Source organism: Pelodiscus sinensis, chromosome 1, assembly GCF_052426305.1.
Source record: "Pelodiscus sinensis isolate ZL-2025 chromosome 1, ASM5242630v1, whole genome shotgun sequence".
NCBI lineage: Eukaryota > Metazoa > Chordata > Testudines > Trionychidae > Pelodiscus > Pelodiscus sinensis.
In genome coordinates this window covers 309,672,933-309,693,440 of record NC_143052.1, presented here as the reverse complement: position 1 = coordinate 309,693,440, position 20,508 = coordinate 309,672,933, and the positions used below count along the sequence as shown (strand labels likewise).

At 42.2% G+C, this 20,508-nt stretch overlaps 1 protein-coding gene across 1 annotated transcript in view; it reads right to left on the bottom strand.

Annotated features, from left to right (window-relative positions):
- Positions 1–20,508, bottom strand: part of LOC149525808 (cilia- and flagella-associated protein 337-like) — a 59,733-nt gene that overhangs the window by 494 nt on the left and 38,731 nt on the right. The window contains 12 exon segments of the mRNA XM_089777662.1: positions 4,483–4,673; positions 5,536–5,624; positions 6,059–6,107; positions 7,410–7,551; positions 8,043–8,104; positions 13,384–13,546; positions 14,621–14,680; positions 16,456–16,501; positions 18,144–18,198; positions 18,291–18,370; positions 18,461–18,567; positions 19,962–20,064. Of these exon segments, the coding sequence (XP_089633788.1) occupies positions 4,483–4,673; positions 5,536–5,624; positions 6,059–6,107; positions 7,410–7,551; positions 8,043–8,104; positions 13,384–13,546; positions 14,621–14,680; positions 16,456–16,501; positions 18,144–18,198; positions 18,291–18,370; positions 18,461–18,567; positions 19,962–20,064 (1,147 nt within the window).

Sequence of the window (20,508 nt, the reverse complement as noted above, 5' to 3'; positions counted from 1 at the left end):
ATGTATTGTGTAAATTATTAAATTTATTTGGAATGTTCAAGTTATAAACTTATGTAAGGCCCCAATTTACATGAATCCTGTGTGACAGTTGAAATGTATGTTAATTGTGTTAGAAGATGCATTTAGCAGACTGCATGCACTCTTTACTCAGTATTTAGCTTTCTAGAATACAGCATGGGCTACTATCAATTTTAGCTTCATGTATGTGCAATGAACTCTGGTAAACTGCATCTTTATCTGCTTACTTAAAACAAGAACTTTTAATGCTATGTTCATAATGGATTTTATTTTAAAAAACTAATTCTTCTCTAGCCCCCTATACCAGTTGGATCTTCTGTCTTGTTGAGATTCAAAATTCTGTCTTTTCTATCTTCTATATGAAAAACACTAATTGGAACCAGACCAGTAATTGGAATGGAAGAATTATAGGAATTCTTTCCAAGACAACAGAGTACTGAAAAGGGGATTGTTGCTTTACTTCAACCACTACACACTGGCTACTATTTAAAAAAAGACAATGAAACTAGAGCAATCCCCATATTGTGAAAGAGAGACTGATTTCTAAGAAGGAACAAACCCCATTTTGTTCCCACATCTCTGTTCAGATAGCATACATACTTGCAAGCAAGAGTACAGGTATGCTGGGACTAGGGATGTAAAAAGATATTTAAAAATGTAACCATGCAACTGCTAAAAATCCTAGCGGTTACACACATGGGCTCTGCAGTATATCTAAAGCTTTAATGAGCTTTATACTGCAAAGCCTGTAGTGAAGCTGCCTCCTCCCTCCTGGGGAGGTTTCATTGCAGGCTCTGCTCTTGTGGACCCAGCATATACTCAGTAGGGAAGGGATGATGAGCTGCTCCGGTGGACTCCATGGGGCTGGAGAAGTCCTCTGCGTGGGTTGGGTGGGGATCTGCTCTAGTCCCTCACAGTTAGCCTGTTAAGAGTGAAGCTAACCGGTTAACCATTTACATCCCTAGCTGTGATCAGATATCTGCTACTGTCCAATACATGGGACTGGACCTAATCTAATCTTAGTTATGCTCCCATATAATCTTCAGCAATATGCTAATAGAGACAGAGTTTAAAGGTAAAAAATGAAAACTGGTGTCTCAATTATCTGTTCACAGTTATAAGGCCAAAAAGGACCATTGTGGTCCTTTAGTTTGACCTGCATAACCAGATCCTAGGACTGCCCTGAATTATTTCCTGTTTGAATCGGAGCATATCTTTTGAGGAAACATGCAATCTTGAGTTAGGAGTCTCGTGCTGGACAATATATATCACAACCTTTCAGCTGTTTCAGTGGCTGATTACCCTATTAAACGTTTATGCCTTATTTCTAGTCTGAATTTAGAATCATAGAATCATAAGACTGGAAGGGACCTCAAGAGGTCATCGAGTCCAGCCCCCTGCCCTCAAGGCAGGACCAAGCTCCGTCTACACCATCCCTGACAGATGTCTATCTAACCTGTTCTTAAATATCTCCCGAGAGGGAGATTCCACCACCTCCCTTGGCAATTTATTCCAATATTTGACCACCCTGACAGTTAGGAATTTTTTCCTAATGTCCAATCTAAACCTCCCCTGCTGCACTTTAAGCCCATTACTCCTTGTCCTGTCCTCAGAAACCAAGAGGAACAAATTTTCTCCTTCCTCCTTGTGACACCCTTTTAGATATTTGAAAACCGCTATCATGTCCCCCCTTGATCTTCTTTTTTCCAAACTAAACAAGCCCAGTTCATGAAGCCTGGCTTCATAGGTCATGTTCTCTAAACCTTTAATCATTCTTGTCACTCTTCTCTGTACCCTTTCCAATTTCTCCACATCTTTCTTGAATCATAGAATCATAGAATAATAGGACTGGAAGGGACCTCAAGAGGTCATCGAGTCCAGCCCCCCGCCCTCAAGGCAGGACCAAGCTCCGTCTAGCTTTAGCTTCTAACTATAGCTTCTAGCTATTGGATCTTGTTATATCTTTCTTTGTTAGATGGAAAAGGCCTTTATTAAATATCTATTCCCCATGTAGATACTGAAACTATAGTCAAGTCATTCCTAACTTCTTAGGCTAAATAGATTGAAGGAACTCGATCCAATATATATTTTCCAGTACTTTAATTATTCTTAGTTCTTCTCTGAACCTCTTGATTAATTAGATTTATCAACATCCTTAACTGTGGACAAAGGATGGTTGCACCAATGCCAGACACAAAGGTAACATACCCTCTTTAATCTTATTTTCTCTGATTTTCTCTTTCTTTTGGCCATAGTGCTGCACTGGGATTTAATGTTAAGCTGATTGTCCACCATGGCTCAAGTCTTTCAGAGTCACTATATTCTAGGACAGAGTTCCCTTTCCTATAAATGCTGGTGCAATGCTTTTCTGGCCTAGCTTATGGCTTTGTGTAGCCCTCCGGCAACACTTGCTAGAACCCATCTTACCAAATAATCCAGACAACACTTCAGCCGTGATCAATTCTTTACTGCTACCCAAATCTTTGTCATATATGTCAGTCCCCGTAATACACGAGGTTCGAAGGGATGCCGGAAAGGATGAGACCGCAACTGGGGGTTTCAAAAAGCACAAACTGATTTTATTTTGATGGCGCCAGACAATCATCAGAACAAAAATTAAACAGATTGCCAGACAACACAAAACAATTCCCTGAGGCTTTTCTAAATCACAATAATTCCCAATAACTGCCCAGGGGTTAGGAACAGTTGAATTAACACTGGTATTATCCATAGGGCTGACTATTTACACAACTTTATACAAGGAAACAGTAAAAAACCTAAACCACAACTATTTATAAACTAACTTAGTAACTTTTTAGCCACTGTCACTTGACAAGCAATAAGGACAACTAAGAAATCAATTAGGATAGGGATGATGGCGGGGGGGGGGGGGTATACCAGTTCTGGAGACAGCAGGAACACAAGTACTGGTCACACGCTCATAAACTGTCTCCACTCGGGTCGACCAACTCGGAGTACGCTCAGTAAGACTCAAGAGCGGGGGGTGCAAGGCGTCTGGGTGATCAGGCCAGGCGTTCACTCAATGCGAATCCCCAGTGAGAGAGGGGCTGCCTGCCTGTTTTATTGCCTGTGAACTTATCACCCCATAGGTTGGTTTTTGCTGCAGTGGGTGGAGTAGCAGGCCTGAGCACCAGTCAGCCCACTGGCTGATCTGTTACTGCAATGGGTGGAGCGAGCAGGGGAAGATTATTAATTTACATGCCCTTATATGGAAAACACTCCACCTCACAGACAGAGCCCCCTATACCAGCCTCAGAGGTATTACAGGCTATGGCTCCCTGCGACGGGCAGCCATTCCTGATGTTCTGTCTCGGACAATATACAAACTAGGGATGTTAGGTATTTTAGTATTCGTGTAGCCGCAACAATTTTCAGTGGCTACTCAGTTACTAAACACTCTCTAGGAGTGGGGCTGGCAGCCAGTGCGCTCCTGGCCCCACTCCCAGGGAGCCCCCTATAGCCCCACACTGCTGCTTTTCTTTCAGAGGCAGCAGCGTAGGGTGGCAGACAGAGCTGGTCTGCGAGGACAGCCAGTTTAAAAATCAGCTCCTTGCACAAACCAGCTTCTGCCTGCTGCCCTGCGCTACTGCCTCTGATAGAGAGGCAGCGGCATGGGGTAGCAGCAGCCCCTAGCTGGAGGGGGGTAAGCTTCTCACAGACAGAGGCTGCTCCAGCATCCCCTGTCCATGGTGAGCTTGAGCCTTCCATAGGCAGAGGCTGCTCTCTAGGGCTGAGGTCTGGCAGATGGGTTGCTCCAACATCCAAACTGCCCTTCCCTTTTGCTGTTGCCTCTGATATTGATGCAGCAGCATGGGGAGGTGTCTCTGCAGGAGCCAATATGGGGGGAGAGCTGGTTTGAAAGCCAGCTTCCCATGTGTACCTGCTCCCCCATACAGTTACCTCGGGGTGGGGGGAGGCAGGTGACTTCATGGGATCCGGTGCTTGTGGGGAGCCAACTTTTAATCCTGCTCCCTGTGATGCTGCCACTGTGGGAGGCAGCAGGGGGGAAGGAGAAGGTGGTTCCACAGGAACCAGTATGCATGGGGAGCCAACTTAAAAGCCAGTTCCCCACAGGCACTGGCTCCTGCCTCCCCTTGCTGCCTCTGATACAGGGTTGTGTGCAGTTATTTGGATAAACTGACTACCTTAGGCTTATTGGTGAATCATTTAAATGGCTATACGCTAACTTCCCTAATGCAGACTTCAGTAATGATTTTGTTTTTTATCAATGAACTGCAAGAAATGTCAAACAGGTTGGGCCAGGATGCCTGGGGGACCCCACTGGAAGTGAACCTGCTTGAAGATTCCCTATTTACATTGAGACATACAGTTAGTTAGTTAGTTTTAGTCTATTTGCCTTACATTTTTTTACTAGATAATAGCAAGACATGCAAAACAGCCACTCCACATCAAATGCACAATCTTTGTTGCCTATACACAAACCTTAGATAAGGAGTTTTCCAGAGTTATTTTACTTGGTTCTGTGTTAGAATCACCTGTCTTGCAATTTTCACTTTCTTGCATTGGGTGAATTGGTATGCTTTGTGGGTGTAACAATATTTCATAGGGAACCCTGGGATGTTTCCAAGAAGCAGGTGTGAAAATTTCCCAAGGTTCTGCCTGCCCAAAAATCTCTAGAAAGAAAATATAAACAAGCAGATATTATGAATTTTCAAAAGGCACACAGCCTCCTAAAATTAGTAAGCTGCAAATCAGTCAAAGAGCAGCTCTTAAAATATAAAAATTGTAAAGCATACAAACTTCTGCTGCTGAAAAGAACTTTGAAAGGAAATTTAATCTTGAAAGAGCCGTTGTGCTTTAAAAACTTTTGTGGATGAAAAAGTAACCAGATAAGTCTTTAATTGCAAGGCAGTTTGTCAGAAGCATTTAAGGGTCTGCTCCAATGCCAATGCAGCCAAACAAAAGACATGTGTTTTCTTGAGTGGGCCTGTTAAACCAGGCACTTAGGGTTTTGAAGGTATTTTAATTATGTGGCTAATTATGTAGATGGCATGTAATGGGATTTTCAAAAGCATCTATGTACCTAACTTCTACGGATTGTAAATGTGTCTATCTTTACCATCAGACATGTAAATACAGCCTAACCCTTAGTGCTTTGAACTGAAGGATAGCCACCTTAGAAAGCTCTGTATTGGAAATCAGTTTTATTGTTCATTATTCTAATGCCATTGCTGGCTTTCACTGGAAATAAAAAAATATATATAGTACCTATTTCACAGGTGGGCAAATCTTGTTGTTAGTCAAATTTAACCCATATATTTCTGAAAGAGGGCCTGCATTTACATGAAAACTTATAAGACCTTAAATAAAATACTCCACTGAGAGCCAAGAATCCTCTGGTTAAGATAATTCATTAGCCTACGGATACAGCAGCATGGAATGTCCATATGGGCTACTTATGTAGATATTTTTGTTGTATGCCATTGCTTTTTAAAGTAATCATAGATATGCTGTTTTTGCAGATATAAGCCTTACCAATGTATTCTCCATCCAGACTCCACAGGCGAACTGTGCAATCAATAGAAGAAGAGAGCAGGACTTTTTCTTCATCAACCACCTCTACTCTATCAAAATGAAAGTGATAATCAGAACAAATCTACTTAAGAACCATATATAAATAAAGACTTTTGACACTGTCACCACACTGTGTCATTAGAAACTTCTTGCATTATAAATTGTCTACATGAATCATTTCTGCCAATGCAATGTGAATGCTACCATAGTATTACTTGTTTCAAGGACTGCAGCTCAAATGAGTATCTTATCTAGTATATTTCTCATGGTGCTGATTGACACTGAACTGAACCATAAATGAGTTCACATGATTTCAAAAGTAATTACTGCACATGATCATTGTATAATAGTGGGAAATGGACCAGGGATCCTGACTGAAGCTCTTGGGTGTTACTACAATAGACAAAATCTAATTATATCAAGCAACACATGTGCAGGCTTGTGTATTTATACATACAAATATTCTGTTAAAGACATACAAGACAGTACTTATGATACAACTATATTTACATGAGCTCTCCAATGAGTCACATCTACAGCAATATAGAGAATAAATACATTAATATATAAGCACACTGCTTTGTCAGATATGATGGAAATGTTAGGTGTAAACCAAGCTCTACCTAAGAAGCAAGGACACTGGAGCATTCATGGCTTTAAAGCAATTTCTTTAAATGCAACAAAGTTAACACTTCACCCTTGATCAGTGGTTCCCAACCTGTGGTCCGTGGACCCCTGGTGAGCTGCAACAGTACTGCAGGGGGTCTGTAGAAAGTTTTAAAATAAGGACTGGACCCACCTACTTTTTTTTTCTTTCCTTTTCCTTTCTCACCCAGGGAGAGGGGTCTGTGAAATTTTAATACATTGACTGCCCTGTATGTATTTTGAAACTGCTCTGTTTTCTGCTATTTGGTAGCTCCCGCTAAGATACACAGTTACAAATTTCACCTGATCAGTGGTTCTCAACTTACAACCTACATGCTGTTTGTGGCCCAATCAACACACAGCTGCAGCCCATGTGAAAGCCTCAGAGCCATACATATTGGCTGTGTCTACTGGCCCCTTCTTTGGAAGAGGCATGCTAATTTCGAACTTTGGAATAGGGAAATCCGCGGGGGATTTAAATAAACATGGCCGCCGCTTTTTTTCCAGCTTGGGGAAAAGCCGGAAAAGAGCGTCCAGACTGGCGCGATCCTCCAGAATAAAGCCCTATTCCGGAGGATCTCTTATTCCTACTTGAAAGAGGAAATAAGAGATCCTCCGGAATAGGGCTTTATTCCGGAGGATCGCGCCAGTCTGGACGCCAGTCTGGACGCTCTTTATTTAAATCCTCCGCGGATTTCCCTATTCCAAAGTTCGAAATTAGCATGCCTCTTCTGAAGAAGGGGCCAGTCTAGATGTAGCCATTGTGTGCATGTATGGATGCAGCCCACATAATACACAGAGAGCTGCATTTGTGGCCTGTCATGGTAAACAGGTTGAGAACAATTGCACCTGATGAAATCCTGAAGTCATTATTCAGGTTTTACTCAGTCTTTCCTCCCAAATTAAATCAATTGAGATTTGCCTGTGTTCGGGCCACAGTGTTAAGGAAATTATATGGGAACTATGGTCACCACACTCAGCTATGCTAAGAACAAGCCAAGGCGCAAACATTTTGGAACATACATGATCTGGAAAAAAAGGGATTTGAATGTTAACATTAAATAGAAGTAGGATGATGACACAAATCATGAGATGGACTTTGTTTTTTAAACCATTTTCTCTAGTTTCAAAATATATTTTATACTTATACATATATACAAAAACATTTAATATGTAAAAACAAGACGCACATTTTGGTGATTCTTGCTCTGGATCCTGAAGGGCATAATCCTTGATGCTATAGACATACACATATCCCTCATCATCTGCTGCATAAAGAAATGAATCGTCTGCAGTGACAGCAATACTGCTGATGTGGGATTTCATTCTAGACTGGGAAAAACATTAACGCAGGTTCTTTTGTTAGCTAATAATTCACATAGCATGACACTATACTGATTATTTTAATGGAAATATTCTGCAACATGTGACTGCCTATAATAAGTCTAGGAGCAGATGTGTATTTCTGTAATTAAACAAATCAAAGTAATAATGTTTTCCTCCTCCTCTCATACAGACTGTATTTTGAACTGTAAGAAGTGTGCTGCCCTCAGTCCTGTACAGCACATCACTGTGAAAATCACTGCTCAAACTTACAGGTATAAAGCTTGCTGTAAGTGTGGTTCCACTCAACAGGCTCCAGAAGTTGACAGAACTTGAAAAAAGAGCAACAGTGAAAAGTTGTAGTAATAGCAACGAAACAGAAGTCTAATTTGACATGAATACAAATACTGTACATAGGAATCTGACTACTAGATACATAAGTTCCTAAACTGATCCAGGAATCAGTTTGTCCCCCGGACTGTGGGGTTGCAAAAGTGTACCAGGCTGCTGGACACCCAGAGTCTCTGTTTACAACGTTCTGCCTCAGCAGGAGTGAGCTTTGCTAAAAATTAGGCCAACACATCAGTCAGTCAATCTTCCTTACCAGCAAACTCAAGAATCACCTAGTCCAAACCTCACCTAATGGGAAATAATCAGTGCGCTCCAACCTCTGAGCTCCTGAGAGCTGTTTCTCTGCAAAGCACCACCCTTACCAGAAGAGGAGAATATTAAGTTTGCTGCTAAGAGTTATTACATTACAACTTATTAACGTATGGGAAGCAAACATATCCTTCCTTTCAAACACTGTACAGCACTAAGACAGATTATCATAAGAACTCATGGCTTCTTTGACCATTTACAATCCAATGAACATTTGGAATATATTCTTCTGAAGGATACTCCCAGATAAAGTTCAATAGTTCATGCTACATAAAAAAGCCATGAGGCCTAGAGAATAAAGCTTCATGCTGATTGCTCTGCTGCCAGTGATTGCTACAATGCAAATTAATCCATTCCTGCAACCTCCAAGGTGGCAATTTATAACCGACTGTGATTGAACCTGGATGGAGGTGTCAGCCTTCATCCTGGAAAATCTGGTTACCTAGTCCCCCAGAACGGTCTTGACTTATTTGAACACCCATATTTCCAGCACAATTCCACAGTTCTTTGTGGGTTCACTGACCCCACATCACACAAGAATATTAACAATCACTGTGTTCTTAGTTTTCCAGTGATAAATTATACAAGACTTATTAGGCATGGATGATGATATGAGTGAGCCGGGACACACTGAATTGGTTTGATTACCTAAAACTTGCCACTAGGTACTGTCAGCCAATGGTCAGGGCAGTGTGTGTGTGTGTGTTACACCCGAGTCTTTAACTGCTGGGACACAAGGCCCCAAGAAGTTTAACGTCCGTGTCTTTACCGCTAGGACCGGGGTCCCGTCACGGAGGGCAGCCAACAGGCTGACAGATGCCCCAGAGTTTACAGGAAGAGCTTATTAAATCTCAGATTTCAGCTGCTAGGATACAGGATCCCTTCGCAGCGGGCAGTCTAGGGAAGACTGAGAGATGCCCCAATTGATCTGTCACCTGGGCGTGACATGATCCAAAACGCCCAAGCTCTTCCTATACCTGTCCCTTATGACCGGCTGAAGTTCTTTTAAATTGTGCTTGGTTCTGTTACAGCAACTGAAGGAGTCAGGTTAAAACTTAAACAGTTACAGGTTTATTAAAGAAGCTTATATATCATATGGTTACAATGGCTATTGCTCTATTTCTTAACTGCTAGCAAATACAGATCCTATGGTTACAAAGAAAATAAAGACAGAAAATAGAAATAATGGTACCAAGTGACAGCTTAATCTTTAAAGAGCTCTAAGTCTATGTGTACACTTAAGATAAAGGACCACATGCAGGTACAATTTTTACCCCCTTCTGTGCCTCTCGACTCCAGCGGGTCAAGCCAGGGCCGGTCCCTCAATTCCTAGGAAAGACGAATACGAGGTGGGCGTCCCCATGGAACCTCGGTAGGTCAAACGCCTAACCCGACCAGCAGATAGATGGTAGATTGACGCTCAGAGTAAATGTGCTGCTGGACCCATCTTTATACCAATAGGGGCCCGTATCCTCTTTCTTATCTAAGATGCCAAATTGTACTGGTCTGTCTTTGGGACGCCAGTTCTTACAAGCAAGTTTCAAGTTAATTTACACTTGCAAGAGAGATAACTAAACTGTGAGTACTGGACTTTTTTTTTTTACTGGGCAAGAGATTCCTCCCCCTGCGGACGGCTGTGTATTCGTATCAATATGGGTTTTAGTCAAGGGCACTCCTCGGCAGCCTCTTGGTCAGCAATTGGCGTATCTCTGTTTATAGCCATTCAGGGTCACAGCAGCAGCCTGCATATCCGGGCCTTCTGTTCAAGGCTTACTGCTCTGTGTTCCCTGCATGCTCCCAGGCAAGCAAATATGGATGTTACAAGGGGGTTCCTGTCTGGCTACAGGAACTAGGCAGCCCGTTGCCTTCTGACACAGGTCTGCTATTAGCGTTTCAAAGGGACAGTTTAACATTACTAAGAGTACTTAGTTTAGAGAACCAAGAAATGGTAGGCCAATTCTTACTAACTGCCTCCCACTATTTCATCAGAGTGGTTCTTTACGTACCTTAGAAGGGGACACCAGAATCAAGACCACACAAACTAATCACCATTATAACCACAGCTATGTTATTATTAAAGAAAGGGAAAATGTTAAACAAAATACAAATGACCAAACACAAACAATACTTGGGTTACTGCTGTTACAATCTCTTGTGTACATCTCTCTGTGAGGAGCTTTTAATAGTGAATATTCCCTTTGGTGAGTGCTTTTTCCTTGGTTAGTTGAGACCAAAGCGTGTCATGTCACAAGTTTTTTGTGAATTCAGTTTTCTGAATTCACCATACCACTCCTGCACCACCCACACACCCCAAACCTGTGCCATAAGCCCACCATACACCCATCCTCCCTGCCCCCTCATTTACCCCAACCCAGACTCCTGCACCCCCACATCCTCAGTCTCCGCCATAAGATTGACAGAAGACAACCTAAATGCATGCATGAAGCTGGATTTGACCAGTTATGATGTAAACTTCAAAGAAATGTGCAAAAAGATGCAGTAGCAGAAGTCCCTTTAAATAAAGTCTGTGTACAATGTTTCATTTATGCTATTGTTAATCATTATATCAATTATCAATAATATTAAGTAATATATTTTCAGTCATGCAAATGGGCATTCTTATACAGCAGCCTCTTTGTTGACCACTTGTTCTGAATTTTGATGTTGTTTGGCTCTGTGGTTTGAAAAGGCTGCCAACCCCTGCACTAAAGACGGGGGAGCTAGTGAAGGAAAACAAAGAAGAGTGACACAGTGATAGGCTAGGAAATTATCTCTGAAGCAGCATTTTGAAAGGAATTGAGAAGGGCAAGATTGCATTTGACAAGGCCAGGGAGAAAGACATTGCTTTAATTGAGATGAGATTATGAGAACCTTTAGCTGTACGAATGGATAGGTAAGGCTGCGTCTTAGGCTATGCCTAGAGTACATGCTGGGGGTGTGTAGCCAGACAGCCTCCCCCCCCAATCTCATCCATCTTATTTGCCTCTCTGAAGCATACAGGGCAGAGAAGGAGCAGTAAAATCAGCATAGTCTATGCTGGCTCATCTGATCCTGAGAAGCTGAAAAAACAGATATGTGGAGAGAGAGCGATTAAGTCAATAAGCTGGCCTCGAGGCTGCGAGAACTGCCCCGGCTGGCACCCATGTTGATTCGAACACACACACAGTCCCTGGGAGAGGAATTTCCCACTGAGAAAAGAATCCCCAGTACTTCCAATTTAATCATCTCAATTCTCTCTTACAAGTGTAAATTAAGTTTACAACTCCCTTGTAAGAACTGGTCTCACAAAAGACAGACCAGCACCATTTGGCATGACAGACAAGAAAGAGAAATACGTGACCCCATGAGTATAAAAGATAGGTCCAGCAACACACTCACTTTGAGTGTCATTCTACCCTCTACCTGCTGGTCGGGTTAGGTGTTTGACCTCCCGAGGTTCTATGGGGACGCCCACCTCGTATTTTCGTCTTTCCTAGGAATTGAGGGACCGGCCCTGGCCTGACATGCTGGAGTCGAGAGGCACAGAAGGGGGTAAAAATTGTACCTGGATGTGGTCCTCTGTCTTAAGTGTACACATAGAAAGAGTAAGCTGTTGGTACCATTATTTCTATTTTTCTATCTTTATCTTCTTTGTAACCATTTTTAAGATCTATATTTTGCTAGCAGTTAAGAAACAGAACAATAGCCATTGCAACCATATGATTTATAAGCTTCCTCAATAAACCTGTAACTGTTTAAGTTTTAACCTGACTCCTTCAGTTGCTGTAATAGAACCAAGCACAATTTAAAAGAACTTCAGCTGGTCATAAAGGGACAGATATAGGGAGAGCTTGGGCGTTTGGATTTGTGTCACACCCAGGTGGCAAAATCCGTTGGGGCGCTTCTCAGCCTCCCCGAGGATGCCCGCTGCGAAGGAATTATGAATTCTAGCAGCTGAAATCTGAAGTGTAATAAGCTCTTCCTGTACACTTATTGGGGCGCCCATCAACCTCTTCCACTGCAAGGGACCCCGGTCTCAGCAGTTGAAGTCTCGGGTGTATAGTACACACACACACACACACACTCACTGCCCTGACCGTCAGCTGACAGGGTGTGATTCCCATGCATACACATACTCGCGCTAGCTGGATGAGAACTAGCCTAAGTGCAAATACAGCCTGTCTCCGACTTCTGAACCAGTTATGGACCAACTGGTCATAACTCGGTTTGTTTGTAAGTCGGACCCCATTGAGTTACATGCGACCGCGCTGTTCGTAAGCGCGGATCGCATTTGTAACTCGGGGTCCACTATTTACGACATTTTTATCGTAACTGCGAATGGTCGACTTACGACCATTCGCAACTCGGAGACTGGCTGTTGTAATGTAGCTGCAGTAGACCAGGCAGCAGCAGGGAAAGGACAGTTTAGCTGTGCTGACTACAAACCCTCCTGACCCACATGGCATGGTTAAGCTGCGCTGCTGCTGCCTATGCTCTGCGGCCACCCACAATAGCATTTATGTTTTCATTAACTGTTCAAGCTAGGGATGTAAAATCCTGGTTAATCAGTTATAATAATTAAACGGGAGCAGTTGTTCAGTAATAGAAATGTAGCCTTGTTAGTCTGGTGTAGCTGAAGCAAAATGCAGGACTATGTAGCACTTTAAAGACTAACAAGATGGTTTATTAGGTGATGAGCTTTCGTGGGCCAGACCCACTTCCTCAGATCAAATAGTGGAAGAAAATAGTCACAACCATATATACCAAAGCCTTCCTTTGGGTTGTCTATTTAGAATATAAGCTGTTCAAGGCAGGGATCGTTACTCAATGTATGTATGTGTATAGCATGTAGCACAATCTCTCGTGGAGCTTTTAGAGGCAGGCATTACTGTAGTACAAATAATTATTCATATACAGGTGAATTTACTCCAAACAATTTGATTTACTTATTTCACTAGAGATAACAGCTTTAACTAAGCCATTGATATGCTAGTGCTCCTTTGCCCTAATATGAAATCATTTTATCTGATGTACACCTACTGTGCTTCTCCCGATCTACTGAATTCATTAAGTATCCTCTTAATAGTATAGTTTGTTGTAGCACACAAGGTCTGCATCTCTCTAGAAAAGACTGAATAAATGATAAAGCTGGAAAGTGTTTAGGAATTTGTTTCCCCTGCAGTTTCCCTGGTCAGCACTTACCTTCTGTGTCAGTACAGTGGGTGAGAAAAGATGTGTGCAGTTTTTGGTATATGCATCCTGAGATTATATTCCAATCAATAATTTCACCATCATAACTGGAGGTGGCCAGAAGAGTAGGTGGACACTGAGCAATACACAGAATATCCTCTTTGTGGCCACTGCTCTAAATGAAAAAGATGGCATCAAAGTAACACTGCTGCTCCTTTCTCTTTGTTCAGCAAGAGAAAGGGACCTAGGCATGGACTATTCCCAGCTTTGGCAGCTTACACACAAGAATCTATGTCTAGAGGCATTCATGTCTTCAACCTAATCCATGGAGCATCAGGTGAGAAATGTAAAACAATTGAGATTTGTGTCTTCTAAACGATACAAGATAAAGATCTCATTTGCAGATGCTTTCCTCCTCCTATCCCATCAGCTTTAATTGTTAAATTATCACACAGCTTTAAGTATTAACACCTTTTTCTCTCTCTGCTAGGGACTCACAGATCTCCCCCATCCTCAAATCAGACTGTGACTTACTGTCTTACATCTCCTGTTGGATGTCTCACTGAATCCTAAAGATACTCCACCAGTGAAACTGAACCTGCTGTCTTTCCTCCAGGAACACCATCTTCTCTCCATTATGTCTACAACTTATAGCTGCGAGATCAGTTTTTGAATTCTCTCTCCTTTCCACACTGAAGTGGCCATCTAATTCTGCTGCTTTTCATTCCAAATCTGCTGCATATCCAACATAAGCAGCTCCTGTCCATGTGTCAAACATTTCATGCCAAATACTACATCTTCCAACCTATGACACTGTTTTCACAGAAGCATGGAACGCTAGAACTGGAAGGAACCTTGAGATGTCATCAAGTTCAGTCCCCTGCACTCATGGCAGGACCAAGCACCCTCTAGACCATCCCTGGCAGGTGTGTGTCTAACTTGCTCTTAAATACCTCCAATGAGAGAGATTCCCCAACTTCCCTAGGCAATTTATTCTAGTGCCTAATTTCCCTGACAATTAGGAAGTTTTTCCTAATGCCAAATCTAAAGTTCACTTTTCTCTACGATCTGCTCATAACACAGGTGTGAAAGTTATCTGTCTAAAATTATATGTTGGTAAGAATTCAATAAACCGCCCATTATTAAATTCTAATTGTCCGTGTTCAATCCTATATTCAATTATTTATTCAGCTGTATGTCAAACAATATCAGACTTAATGTGTATTAGAGAATCAAGATGGATTCTTACTATGTCATCTTGCCAATAGGGTTGAGGTTTCTGAAAGTGATGAAAATTGTCTGCAGAGTCCTGTGCCAAAAAACATAGATAAAAGAGAAGTTGATGTATTTTTAAGGGGGGATATGATAGAGGTCTATAAAATCATGACTGGTATGGAAAAAGTAAATAAGGAAAAGTTATTTATTAATTCCCACAATATAAGAACTAGGGGTCACCAAATGAAATTAATAGGCAGCAGGTTTAAAACAAACAAAAGGAAGTTTTTCTTCACTCAGCGCACAGTCAACCTGTGGAACCTCTTACCAGATGATGTGGTGAAGATTAGGACTTTAACAGGGTTCAAAAAAGAGCTAGATAGATTCATGGAGGTTAGGTCTATCAATGGCTATTAGCCATGATGGGTAGGAAAGGTGTCCCTAGACTCTGTTTGTCTCAAAATGGGTGACAGAAAAGGGATCACGTGAGGATTACCTGTTGTGATCCCTCCCTCTGGGGTATCTGGTATTGGCCACTGTCGACATATAGGATACTGGGCTAGATGGACCTTTGGTCTGACCCGCTATGGTCATTCTTATGCTCAGCATTTTCTCAGCCAACAGGGATTTCTTCTCATATTAAGTATGTACAGCTCAAAAGAAGTTGAGCTCAGAATGTGTAAAGGTCAGATGTCTTTAAAGCACAAATTTCCATTGACACAAATCTTAAGGGAACAGATTAGGCCCTTCATACTGCTAGAAACAATAGCAGAAAGCCCGAAGATTTGAAAACAACATGTTTCCTATGCCTGTTTAAGTTAATTTATAATTAAAATCAAACTAAATGTTATAACAAACATGTATTGCATATTAATAGCAGTATATGTAACAGTACTGGGCAACTGGATGGCTCACTGATCACTGTCAAATGTACTTTTGCATATATTTGTTCCTTCAGGTCGGCCTAAGGTAGTAAATTAAAAAAAATAGACAAAACATCAAGGCCCTGATCCTTCAGGCCATGTCTACATTAGGAAATCATTTAAAAATAACTAAATTCGACTTAACTCCCAATTTTACAAAATCAAAATAGCGTATCCCCACTACGGGGAAGCCTTAAAATTAGTCTGAGGCAGGCTCTGTTAATGCAGATACACTATCTTGACTTAGAGCCCCAAGAAACACTGGGGAGTAATTCGTTCAAATTACTCTGGGGAGTAGTTATTTCAAAATAATGGCACTGGAGCATCCACCCTAACGCTATTTTGAAATAACCAATATGAAATTAGCATTATCCCCCAAGAAAAGCAGGAGTACAGATTTCGAAATAAGCAGCGGTAGTGTGGATGCTCCACTTATAAATTCAACCTAACGGGTTATTTTGAAATAAAGCCCCAGAGTACACCAGGGCTCAAAGATTTACATGTGAACCCAACTTTATGTGCTGAGTGGCCAGGAAGAATTCAATGGAACTACCCTCAGGGCGAAATCCTGACCTCACTGAGGTCAGCTGGCATTTTGTCACCGAAGTCAATGGGACCAGCACATCACCTTCCATGCAATAAGTTTCCTACAACATTATGTCTTCTGCAGGATCATGTCCTTCAAATTTTATTTGTTTACAGGGCACAGAATCCTAAGCCACCCACAGAGGGTGAGATCAAGTTTTACATGTCCTACCAAAAGTGAAAGAGGATGGGTGTTGGGCAACTTTTTTGTCTTAGCCCCAAAACAGAAATGGTTAATACATCAGTGATGGTAAACAGATTTTTTTTTTACTTTTTCACTTTGAATGAGAAGCAACACACACAAAATTTAAGTGTTCATTTTAAAATAATATACTAAATCATTTTATATTTTTTCACTTACAAAATACATGTTTATTCTTCTGTCCCATCCAACAGCTATAATATACCTACAAGAAGATTTAATAAAGTATTCAGTGTTCATCTGTTGATTATATATACTAGTAATATATTTTTTAAAAGAGATGTTTTTGAATATTACTGGTTTAAACATTAAGGAAATGGGAAAGTTACACACAACTTGTCAAAAATAATGAACTAATCCACTGAGAACAGCCTTTATGGAATGATAGAGCCTCTGAGCACAATACTGTATTTTATTATGTTTCTACAATGGTTAACGCAACTGGGGTCCTGACTTCCATATGCTACTGTTAACACAAACAACAACAACATGGGAGTACTGCGTACTAGGGATGTTAAATATTGGGTAATTGAATAGCCGATTTACCTCATGAATTCTTATCGGTTAGTCGACTAATCTATAGTCCTTGGGGGTGGGGTCAGAAGCCAGTGCTCCAGAGGAGCCCCCTGCCACTCCATGCTGCTGCCTGTGTAACATAGGCATCAGTGTGGAGTGCCAGGTGGGAGCTGGTCCGCAGAGGGAGTCAGTTGAAAAACCAGCTTCCCTCGCTGACTGGCTGCCTATTGCTCTGCATTGCTGCCTCTGATACAGAGGCAGCACCACAGGGTGGCAGCAGCCCCTATCCAGGGGAGGGGCTGAGCTCCTGGACCTGGCATGAGGTGGAACTGAACCAGGCTGCCTGCCCACCTGGCTTCTAATACACTTTAAATGCAGAGACACAGCAAGAGTAGGTCCCGGACCTGGCACAAGCCAGGACTCTGCTAGGCTGTTGGCCAGCCTGCTAAAACATTTACTGGCAGGTGGGGGAAGGGTGGAAATGCGTGTAATCCACTCTATAGCATTAAATTATAAGCTTTTGTTTATTGGTTAATCAGATAATCGACTACACTATTACATCCCTACTGTGTACTGAGCAGCAGAACAATGCCATCTGTCTCAGAGAATTAGAAGTCTGTAAGCCAGCAAGCAGAAACACTAGCCAGGGAAGGTAAAATAAAGCCAAAACTACAATTTGGGCTAGATCCTTTCTTCATGGCAGGTTTTATCATTACTAGAGGATTCAAAACAAGAGAAAAATATTGCAAAACACACAATCACAGGAGGCCTCTGAAGTTTTCAGCAAGCAGGGAAGAGAGGACGTAGCCTTCTCTTTGAGTTGCCTTTCCTGGTTATCGTCTAGGCCTCCTGTCACATTCCCATGAAGGGACTTCCTTCAGGGTCTTACATCAGCCCTCATCTTCTCCAGACTGAGCCAGGGGCATTCCATTATGTAGTCTTTCCAACATATAGTCATATGATGCCTAGTCAGCTGACCCCTTTCCCTCATTGGTTTTGTTTGGTGATTACAACTCTCAGTAACCTCTATATCCCATCAACAGATGTGCCTGCTGCTCCTGTACCTATAGGCCAGTGCTCCATTAAAGGCTCCATCGGCATTCATCAAAGGTTGGAACCTGCTTTGGATAGCTGTACAAGTCTGTTTATTTGCACTGTTTATTTTTTCAGAGGTTGTAGTTCTTTTTGTGGCACAGCTGTTACCAATGCTCCAGTAGGTCACAGAGGAATCACTTTCTACAGAAAAGAGTTAGCACTTCCACAGTGTAAATTCCCACGCCGTAGATCACTTCCTAGAGAACAATTTCACATCAAGTTGTGAAAGATCTTACCTGCTTCTGTTCACCTCTATGTAGGTGCAGTCACAGACTTCAGCACATTTGTCTTCTGCAGGGAAAAATAAACCAAACACTTATTATTTTCAGTACTTTACATCATATTTTTTCCAGCCTTGAAAATATTTTAAACATTTTGCTCACCCCTTTTCAAAGTATTCAAACAAAGTCCATTGTTGTAATTCCATATTTTCACGCATCCATCTCTTCCTCCAGTAATTAATCTAAAACAAGATTAAAATTTAACAGAGTTCCCCATGTGTACTAACAATTTGCACACACACAGCTTTAAATATACATAAAAAGAAATATACCTTCTTCCACTGACATCAAAGGTCAAGCAGGTTATTGCAGCACCTCCGTGAGCACCACTAAACTCAAACAAATGCTTCCCAGTTTCAAAATCCCATACTTTTACCACCTTTTAAAAGACAAGCAAACAAACAGTGATTGAAGAAGTGTCCTAAAAGTGGCAGGATTTTTCCATTTTACCCCTCTCTGCCCAGCCTTTCCCAACCACCTTTTTTTTCCCCCAAGCCAGCTTGCTGCATACCCTGGCTCCCGTGGAGCAACCTACTCTCCACACTGCTACCTCTGTATCAGAGGAAGCAGTGGGAGGAGGGAGAGGGGGAAGGTGGGAGCAGGTGCTTGCAGTGAGCCAGCTTTTAAGCCAACTCCCCATAAGCACCAACTCCTGCCTGCCCAGTATGTGGAAACATGTAACCACTGAAAAATTCAGCAGTGGTTGAATTTACAAAAATAGACATTTGTTAACATCCTGTGTCAACATAGCTAGCATCTTTTGGGGAGGTGGATTAACCACACCATCAGGAGAAGCTTTAGTAAGATCTTCACTAAAGTGCTATCCAGGAAGACAAGCCCTAAGGACCATATATGTAGATGACATTACTTGATTTACTCCCTTTATAATATTTTTACAGACTACCTAATAGTTATACTGGTAATCAGGAGAGTTGACCAAAACTTGGGCTTTCTGGGTCAGGAGACATTTTACATTTTCAAATTTGATTTAATTCCAAATGTCCGTGAATCCAGAGTTTTTGGCATTTCCGTTGAATCAAAAATCCTGAAGAAGAAAACAAAAGTGCAATTCTGACACACTACATTTTCAAAGCAAAACATGATCCTTGGACTGGCACCACCACCAACAGCCACAGTGCAATTGATAAGAACTCTAATTGCAGACAGATGCTGTCTAGGCTTCAGGGTCTCTAGCTCCAGGGCAGCCCTGGAATATGTCCCAGGGCTCCAGGTCTTCTAGGCTCCTGATTCAGCTGGGTCCCCAACTTCTGTCCCAGGATCTCTTGGGTCCCAGTTTTGTGCAGTGAACTGAGAAGCCCTCTAAGTCCCCAAATCACTATGCTCCCTGTTGTAGAGCTGGGAACCTAGATTCTGAGTCCTGACTAGAGCAAGATCTGCTAGGTCTTTCAGATTCCTGGATTCATGGAAGCACTGGCACACCAGGGTGATTCTGAAGCTCTGGATCCTGAAACCCTGGAGTTCTTGACCCTGGTCAGGCCACATAGTATGGCTCTGCAGCAGCTCACTGGGCAAGCAGACAGGGAACCAGGCAGGTTGATTCAGTGAAAGTTTGTTGAATAGGACTTGCTTTCACAAAACATTTGAGGTTGAAGAACTAAAATTTTCTAACAAAGATCTGTGTCGTCAGAAAACTTCTGATCAGCTCTAGTTATGGGTGTCTTAAAAAAGCACATATTAGCTTCAACAGATTAAACAGACACACACAGTCATGTCAGCATCTACATCTCCTTAGGTGGGATAGTTTTCACTTACCGATCCCTCTGAGCAGCTCACCACGTGCCTGAACTCTTTGTTGTATTTGCAGCACAGAACTGGCTCCTTATGAGAAACAATCAAGTGGGGCTCTAGAGGAGACCTATTTCATGGAGAAACAGACCAAAGCAATGCACCATTCCTACAGTCACCATGCACCGTATATCAGCCAGACCTGTGGTCACCAACTAGTAGATCAGGATCTACCAGTAGATCTTGGGGCCTCTGACAGGTGATCCCGACTGGTTTGGCCAGGAAGCTATCAAGTGCTGGCACTTCAGTTGCCCACTGTCATGCTGCTCCTGCCCTCTGCCTTGGAGCTGCCCCCCGGGAGCCTCCTGCTTGCTATGCAGCATGTGGGAGAGAGATAGGGGGGTGCTGATGTCAGGGTGTCTGATGTCAGAGAGAAGGGGATGGAGGGAGCTTGCAATGCAAATCTCTGTCACTCTCACAAACAAGCACTGTCCTTCACTCTCATCTCCCAACCCAACACATACATGGGGGGTTGTTGTTACTTCTTTTACTGCTTGCAAAGAGAGTTAGTTTT